Source organism: Pollicipes pollicipes, unplaced genomic scaffold (genome assembly GCF_011947565.3).
Source record: "Pollicipes pollicipes isolate AB1234 unplaced genomic scaffold, Ppol_2.1 Scaffold_7261;HRSCAF=8764_pilon_pilon_pilon, whole genome shotgun sequence".
In the NCBI taxonomy this organism is placed as follows: Eukaryota; Metazoa; Arthropoda; class Thecostraca; order Pollicipedomorpha; family Pollicipedidae; genus Pollicipes; species Pollicipes pollicipes.
Window position 1 is genome coordinate 44996851 of NW_023597054.1, and position 9261 is coordinate 45006111.

Here is a 9261-nt window from a genome sequence, read left to right on the forward strand (position 1 = left end):
CCTTGAGGTCTCTGTTTTCGTGCGTCGCCTCCTGAAGCTTCCGCAGCGTCTCCTCGCTTTGCTCCTTCCCCGTGTCCTTCTGCAGCCAGCCGTCCACCTGCGCTCGGTGGCAGCCGTCACCGTCAGGGCTGTCACGTGACAGGGGCCCGCGTGGCAGGGTCACGCAGCCCGCGCGAGACTCGTGCTTAAAGGGAATGTTCCGCATTTCAAGATATTGAAGCAAGCGTCAGATATGATGAAATGAGCTCACTTATAACAGCTGGTGTACTTTAAGTGGTCAAGACTGCTCTAGACAGTACACTGCTTTGTTCATCAAATATGCTCCTCGATACATCATTATTTGATTACGCCATCTTACCTTGTATAACATTGATTGAAAGCCAATTGGCGGCCGTCAGATACGGAAATCATGCTCACGAGCGTCAAATGTGAACGAGTCGACCATTACATTTGTATTGGCCTTGATCTCCGTGTGACCAGTGGAATGACAGGATTTCAGTGACAACGTTATGGTGCCATGGAAGCCTGAGCGATCTTGAAATAGTCTGCATATCCTCGTGGGCGTGTAGCTCAGAAAAATAAGGCTTCAGATTAAGAAGGGCGGGGTTTTGAGCTGCACGGAATGACCATCAACATGACCACTCCTAGTTCTAAGCCGTATACAAATGTGGAACCTTCCTTTAAGGGAGCCGCGTCCAGGATAGAGCGTAAACTCGCAATCGCGTTGTTTGCTTTAAGAATGTTGGTAATCACGTCTGTCAATCTTTACCTATCACATATCATTGCCGCGCTCTGGGAGAGGGATGTTAGACTTGTTATGCAACTGTGCTGGGTATGAGTCGCCGAGTGGAAGCACTTTTCGGTCAGCTGATACGGACAGCTCCGCTGGCAGCTGGCCGGCCAGCGTCAACGTACGCCCGGTCGGCCGTGAGCAGACTCTCCGAAGTCCCGTCGGGCGAAAGGCCGGAGGCACAAATCGTCGTTGGGCTGGGCGACACGACTTGGCTGGTAGGGTCAGAGTGCGTGCTACGAGCATCGCTTGGTCGGTGAGCCTTTACGTCCGACGTCGTCGGACGCCCAATGCGTCGTTTCACATGTTTATGCCAGACAAAAATCGCCTGCTCATGAGGTGCAGTACTTCTTATGTGTAAAGGTAGTAAGGATGTGAGATCCTTTCTACCCGGTGAGAAGCAGGATTGCAGGAAGACGCTATGGAAAACGCTGCGTCCTCTCCAATGCGTTGAAATCCCCACCGCAGCAAGCAAAAAAAAAAGAAAAAAAATATTACGACAACGCCAGTGTGTAATTCTGTCATCGCGCTGATGACCAGTGCAGGTGTAAACAAAAAATACATGAAACCATCGGGTTCTACAACGACCTATATTTATGTTTGTATTTTGAGTTGACGGAGCATTACAAACATTTGGTTTGGGTGCATATATGCGCATGCGGAAGTTAGTGACTGTGGATTGGCTCATAATAATGATTTATTAGTCTTCGAAAAATGCATTACGATTTTCACCTTTTGAAACATACGCAGGTGCATTTGGAGCTCAGCAATCTCCTCCTTCATCTTGGCCTCCATCTCTCTGATTTCCTGCTCCTTCTGCTGTTCGGCCTGCCATGCGCGCCTGGGCACCCACCCTGGCCACGTGCGCATCCAGCTCTTCCTCCATGTTGCGCAGTCGGTCCTCGTGCGTCTCCTTCTCACTGAGGAGAGGACGAGAGCGGGCGTCTCACAGCAGCTAGGAGACTGGGCGTGCGCCTCCTCTCCGCAGCGAACAAGGTGAGGTGCTCAGCTGGCCAGAGTTATGCGCATGGCCTTGATGTTGGAGCGCGGCTGGAGACAGTAGCGTCTCCTTGACACTGCATTGATTATTTTACAGGCGCACTAACGTTAAAAAGGTGGGCGCGGATTGCAGTGGGCAGGTCCATCAGTGCAGGTGACTTAAGATATTCGCACGGGTAATGTATGTTTCCAGCATACCCCCATCTATAAATTTTATTAATAATCGGGTCCTCAACATATACGCCCCGAGACCCAGGGGAAGGTCAAATCACCACTGTACTCATCCCGACTCGGTTACTAATAAACTACTTCACTCATTGTTGTGATCCAGCTCTCGAGTAAGCAGCCATGGGTACCTTCTCTCCCGAAGATAAACGTAATTAATGATTGTAACTCAGCTCGCAGTATGCGCCTGCTACTTTAGTTCCGCTCGCAGCATGCGCCTGCTACTTTAGTTCCGCTAGCAGTATGCATCTGCTACTTTGCAATCGCTTGGAGTATGTGGATGCTACGTAAGACCCGCTCGTAGAATGCGGCTGTTATTTCACTTCCGCTCGAAGCGCCGACGCTCGCAGCAACAGCCAGATCTGGACGAGGACTGCGCAACAGCGAACCTACCGCATATAAACCTTCTCCATCTGCTGATTCTCTTCGTGCAGCTCCTTAACCTCTCTGAGTAGGGAGCCGAGTACGCTCTCCACCTGCTGTCTGATGCTCGGGTCCGTGTCTGAGTTGAGGAGCTCTTGGTACAGCTGGTGGATCTTCTCCTGACTGGGGGACCGCGGCAGCATCGTCAGCTGACGCCCTTGCGCCGGCGATACGGGCAGCAGCCATGCTGCTCGGGCCAGTGCCATCACCGAACAACAATGGGATGCAACGAAATTATTACACACTTGTAGTATACGGTTCTCTGTCACAGGTCAAAAGTAATTCCAATCACATATCGCAACATGATATGCCAGTCTTATGTATATATATATATATATATATATATATATATATATATATATATATATATAATGTATTTATCGCCCCCCCCCTCTCTCTCTCTCTCTCTCTCTCTTTTCTTCTCTTTTTCTACCTTCCTCTGTATCTGGTTCACTTTGCATTCGTCTTTGTCCGGCGTATATAAGCTGACATGGGTTGTGCGCCCAATCAGCTTCTTTACGCCAGGTCCCCATCGGTAGAATTTGCCACGTGTCATGACATCAACAGAGCTCGAACTATGCCAAAACCAGCAGGCATTATAAAAATTGCTTCAGATGGAATAGTCAGTATTCAGTAGTAGTCAGCAGTCAGTATTTAGCATATTTTGCGACCGGTTTCTATCAGGGAAAGCTTTGACATATCAAAAAAAGACTTTGAGCCCCTGGTTTTGCGGCATCGTGAGTCAAAAGTTCTTATGTAGAGCTAATCAACTTTGATATACTAAGAGGTGTACCTCCTGGACTCCCGGAATATAGAAGGTTGTTACTTCTCCATAAAAACATAGAACTGTTACAGTATAGCTGTGATTTGAACTTGCACATCATCCGCCTATTCTTATTGATTTTTGAAGCAACAAACACAATCTCCACGAAAAGATGGCGCAACATTGTGAAGCACACTTTGAGGGTATTGAAATAGGTTACGTTCTCAACGACATGCTGCAAATTAGCGTCACGACATTTACAGTTCATTTTTGTGTGAACCACCTCTTGCGCCACCTGTCTACCACACAACTGTCCCCTACGCCTTGTCGCTGCCGAGCAAATGGCCAAAAAGCGCGTAGCGCAATTTCCCCAAGATAGCTCTATTGCCGATCGCTTCGCTGTTGGGAGCTTCAAGCAAAGCGTTCGCCTTTACTGCTATCGAAGAACGTAGAAACTGTTAATATGCAAAGATCGTTCTTAAATATGCGGAAGTCTTGTGGGGATCGTGGGGAAGATTTGCTGTGGGCTATTACCATGGGAGGCCATTTGTGCTCCGTTTAAAAAAAAAAAACAAACGGCGGAGGAGACAAGCCTAGTGCACAAGTATGCGCCCACTGCTCAAAACATCACAAATCAAATGCCAAAATTCACACGCAGAATTGCATTCACCAGCTTATGTGGAATGCTACGGACAATTATTTTCCGGCCGTTTTGTTTAAGGATAAATAGTAAATATTTTGACCTAAGCTATATTTAGCGTATCACGACAGTTTATAATTGCGTCTAATATACACTGTTTAGTGATGTCTATGACAATCCCGATCAATATATATATATATATATATATATATATATATATATATATATATATATATATATATATATATATGCATATATATTGCAAACAAGTAAAAACATAATGTGATGCATATTTGTTTCAGTACAACTTAGCAAATTCCTTTTCAGCTGTCCTCATCGTTTCAACAGCGATGATTCTTTTACGTTTACCAAATGGCTTGTCAGATTCCGCCAGGAAGGGACCAAGCGCCGTCTCAGCAGACGCGTGAAGGGTTCACTAAGACCACGAACCTATGGAACAGGGATGAACGCAACATTGCGATCGACGCCGCTGACAAGCTGATTGCGCCCGCCTCTCCAGTGCTCCCGCACGTGCCCTCGCATGTCTCTGCACGTGTCGCTCCCATTCATTCCCCGACATTTTGCTGGTGTTGGTCCGTCTCCACCCGGTGTGCCACGGTCTCTCACGCCTTGTAGAATTTGCAGCCATCATAAAAACGCAAATATTTGAAGACTCGGCTGTCCTGTAATACCTGCAGACATTGGCGGTAGGAGTACGCGCGACTCTGGTAGGGTATGACTCTCAAAACAAAGGGCTGCGGGTGGCCTTTCGCTTCGAAACCTCTTGTCAGTGTTGCACTTCTGCCTTTCTTCCTCCTTCGCAATATGCACTGCTGGCTACATTGGTAAGGTGGCTGATCTTTCCCGCCATGGCGCTGCACCATGGCGGGAGTCAAGCTTTAGGAACGCACCGGTCATCGTTTGTTTCGGGTACACTATGGTGAGTGAACGGTTGCCCGCTTTTATGGCTAGCCTGCCCAAAGACGGCATTTGAACGCTTTCCTACAACTCTGCAACTAATTTTACTTGAACTTTTATGCCTTCAAGATGTCCGCGAGACTCCAAGATGATTTCGCAACTTTGGGGCCAAATCACGAACGCAATGTTGGCAGTTTAAACATTGTATGTGCCAATGTGAACACCTTGTCTTCAAATTTCACCATCAAGCCACTAACAAAATTTATCCCATGTGAGAGACGTGCTTTGACGTCCCACGAATTCCCCATCGATCTAACCTCCAATCAAACTGCCGCCCTCTCCCCTGAATGCAATGTACCTTCTGTTCGGACATGCCAAGTACCAGCAATTTAAGCCTAACCACACCCCTAATGAACTGTGAGCGGTGTTATCGCCAATCTTCAATCGATCCGCAACGCTGAAATTGCCATTGAAAATTATCTCATGTCTGGTCTCGTCAACGCCATTTCTGTGAAATCTGAAAAGTGGGAATAAGCCTATCGTCCCTTTCACATTCAGGGTTAAACAGGGACAATCACGTCATAGCATTGCGCGGCACATGCTACTAGTAGCACAACGAGTTGAGTACTTTGCCTTCCAGACGTACGGTTCATTTACCAGTGCCCCCCCCCCCCCCCCAAGTCAGCTGAAACGAAGCAAAATGCAAAGAAGAAAGGTGAGCAAGCCTGCACCAGTATTTTGCGTGTGATTTCGAACAAACTTATTTAAGGCGTCCACTACATTGCCTGGCCATGTTTGATTCTGTGTGCTGGTCATCAGAGCCAGGATCTTGGGGTCACCTTTGTCCCTCCCCAGTGGTACGAGCTGGGCCGCAGGGAGAGTGAGCATCCGTAAACTATGATAAAGTGTTCAGCGCCACCGCCGTTCCAGCCCGGCCGTCACACTCTCTAAAACGGAACAAATTATGGCAATTTGGCAGTATGACAGCCGGCAGCAACCACTAATGGTAGCTTCATACAGCTTTTAGCAAAAAGGCGTAATTATGTATACGCTGTGCCGTATGAAATTGCGGGCATTGGTTGGAATCTGTTCGAACAGTTCTGAGTTTAGTGCAGCATTGTAATTCGAACGAAATGTAACCTCCGTCATCCGCCTAACGTAGGAAAGGTAAAATTTTGAGATGGTTAAAAATATGCAAGCATGGATGGAAATCATGCCCAGTTTTCGCCGACTCAGCGTGGCAGCGACACGAGACCAACGATCGTAGCAGAGACCGAGAAGAGGACGAACAATCACGTTGTCAAATGTGTGTGTCAGTGGCTGCAGGTAATCGCGCGCTTCCGTGCGCAACCCACAGATTATCCTGTTTAGGGCGTTTTTGCCCTCCCTACGGGATTTTTTCACCTCTGCCCCAAGAGGGGCTCCTCGGAGCTTCCCCTAAGATCTCTAAAACTAAGCAAACTAGAGCTACCGCAGCAAAAGGAATTGGAAAGCAGTTGTCAAAGTACCTTAGATAGGTGTGACCGAGCTGTGGTGGATGTAACCTCTAAGAGCCCAAATCAGGTCATAACGGTAAACTGAGCTCTTACTTTTTGTTTTGTCAAAACCTAAGCATGCTGCCACAATGCGGAAGACTGCGTATTACTCTTGGAAAGCTCTATCACTCACTTTTGAGCATTGACAAGCGTGACCTTTAAGTATGTCTTGCCAGGTCACAAGGATATATGCTAGCATATGGTAGTAGCATATGATGTATAGTTGCAAATGGTATACGCCAGTATGTGGTGTAGGCACAGCTTACTACAACTAGCAAACCAACTAGCTACAGTTAGGGTGAGAGGCTGGTACGGTGCTCAGAATAGCTCGGAAGTTTGGTATTCCGACGAGGCATAGACCCAACTGGTCAAACCTACCCCTGATCAATATTCGCGATAAGCCATAAGCGTTGAGATACCAGTGTGAAGTTTGCCTTACCTGTCAATTGATCAATCATATACCTTGTGTCCAAATAACAGTCACGAGGCAATCGCACTACCTTTCACTGCCTCCCACGGCTATATCAAGAACTAGACAAGCTCTGTCGTCGAGAAAAACAGCCTCAGAAAGTCCTCCGAAAGTACAAATTGTGTGCTATTAAGGGTTAAATTGTGAATGGTCGCCAATGGTAGCTAGCTTAAACTTAAATAACCTGACCTTGAAAAAACGTCAGAAAAAAGAAATTCGGTTCAGAGTGACGATGACGCGACATTAGGTCTGAGAAACATATTTTGGGATCATTTTGCGCAATCAGTAAGCGTGAATTGGACCTTTAAGCGAAATGTCGCCGCCATGCCTCGATGGAGGCGTCTTAGGTTACGAACCATTAAGGTTAAGACTTCACACTTTTAACATACGTATAAGAGTGATGTAAGTTGAAATACCGACGATTTCAGCACCGCGCTCAGAGCAGTCCAGAGGCTTGTCCTGTAAAAACCTTGGTGGGAGGCCTCTGAGGCTCCCTTGCAAGGCGAGGGATAAAAATTTATATCAGATATTGACAATCATAGCTGACACAGCCGTGACAACAACTGCACGGTTCAGGTGAATGTGCCGTCTTAAACCCTTTGACAGATCTCAACACTGCCCAACCCATATAAATGTGTATATATAGGTGCGTTTGTAATCGATCAGCAGCGACCAATGTCGCTTTTTCACGAAATAGACCTCGACTTTAACAAGCTTTCACCTGAACCAAAACCGATTGGCTCATGTAACGGCGTGTGTAGATTCCTGATTATTTTGACAAACGTCCATCTAAAATATTTGCTTTACAACCATTCGGTCGCAGCCAGCAAAAGCGTAAGCATTTCAACGCTCGTGATATTGGGGATTAAATCTTTGACCCACTTGCTTTTCTTTGACCCATTTGCTTCTCAATACTTCGGTCTCAGCCAGCAAAAGTGTAGGCATTCCAACGCTCGTGATATCGGGGATTAGATCTTTGACCCTTATCAGGCCCAACGCCTGTCAATCTTGAAGGCTTGTTGTTTTTCAGCTCATGCTCGGATGCCAACAATCAATGAAAAAGGGTTATCTCAATTTAAGATAACGCTTGTTGGCATGTGTTCTCAACGATGTCGGGTTGCATTACTTTCATTCAAATGATTAATCTCACTTCAGTTTATTTTGTTTTTATCTATATGAAAGTACCGCCCATGTGTCTATCTTTCACCTCCTCGACACGATTCTGGCTTCGGAATGCATCCTGCGTGCCACATACATTAGTGCTGGTGTGTGTCGGTGTGGATGCGCCGCGTACCAGTGTGACGGGGGCGGAAGGACTGACCTGTTGCCGAGGTACTGCAAGACGTTCTCCTCGCCGTACGTCTTGGAGAACTGGATAAAGGCGTGATGCAGACTGTCGCGCCGCCTCAGGCCGGTCTTCCTGCCCCTCCTGCCGTGCTCTCTCCGCTCTGCCCTGCGCTCCTCCGGCGGCGCTCCCTCGGCCAGCTCCGGCGCCGGGGCCGGCTCGCTGCCTTTGCAGCTGACCGAAGCAAAGTCGGTGTTGATGCAGTCGCGGAAGCCCTTGCAGAAATCCTCGAAGTTGAGCATGCCGTCGCCGTCGCCGTCGAGGTCGGTGAAGATCATGTCGGAGTCCTCGGGCGATATGGCGAAGCTGCGGCACAGCTCTCGCATCTCGTCGCGGCCGATCAGGCCGCGACCCTTGGTGTCGCACGCCAGGAACAGCTGCTCCAGCTTGTTGCAGGAGTCCTGGTCGGTAGCCATAGTGGCGTCGCTGCGCCGCCCGCAGTCCTGGTCAAGGCCGGCCGCACCGCACTGCCCCCGATCCCTGGGGCTCGGCCCCGAGGTCAAGGTCAAACATGCTGCACGATTCAGTGCTTTCAATCGGGAATCCCTCAGATAAACGCTGACGCCAAGGTCTCTGTGGATTACCGGGCTCCATCGTTGCAAACGGATGGACGATGATTTAGATCATGGTCATATGAGAGTACGCACGGAACTACGTTCAACAATCTGCAGTTGAACGTCGCAGATGAAAAGCATATAACGTTAACTTTATTAGTTAATTGCTGCGATTTGCAGAAGGCAGCTCACCATGGCCCCTGGCAATACTTGAGCAATTGGTAACAGTGCAGTCGCCTCCCCACTCCAGATGAACTACGAATCCTGCTATCGAAACTCGTGCCAGGACTGATTCAGCTATCATGCGCACGAGGGCCGAGACCGATGAGGGATGCTGTCTGCGCAACACCACTCAGCCGTGCAATTCTCTTCTTTTAGATCCATGTTACATAACGTGAGCTAGTCTCCTTTCGAAGGTGCCTCGGCAATCACGTGCGCTTGTTTTCGGATGGATTGTGGAACTCCGCACTGGAGTATTTTGACCTTCAAATACAAATATGGGCCTATGCACCTCACATTAGGCAGGCGTCAGCTGCATGCTCTTAGTAAGCCCTTGCAGCTCCGATGAATGATGGACAGACAGTGGACAGAGCTGACTTC

At 48.2% G+C, this 9261-nt stretch overlaps 1 protein-coding gene across 1 annotated transcript; it reads right to left on the reverse strand.

Moving 5' to 3' along the window:
* Positions 1 to 9: 9 nt before the first annotated feature.
* LOC119112794 (ras and EF-hand domain-containing protein homolog) lies at positions 10 to 8571 on the reverse strand. The gene is made up of 4 exons (XM_037237074.1): positions 8084 to 8571; positions 2408 to 2560; positions 1523 to 1710; positions 10 to 97 (listed from the first exon to the last, which is right to left on the reverse strand). The coding sequence occupies exons 1-3, from the start codon at positions 8521 to 8523 to the stop codon at positions 1554 to 1556; spliced, it is 750 nt and encodes a 249-aa protein (XP_037092969.1). The 5' UTR covers positions 8524 to 8571; the 3' UTR covers positions 10 to 97; positions 1523 to 1553.
* Between the last annotated feature and the right edge of the window lie 690 nt (positions 8572 to 9261).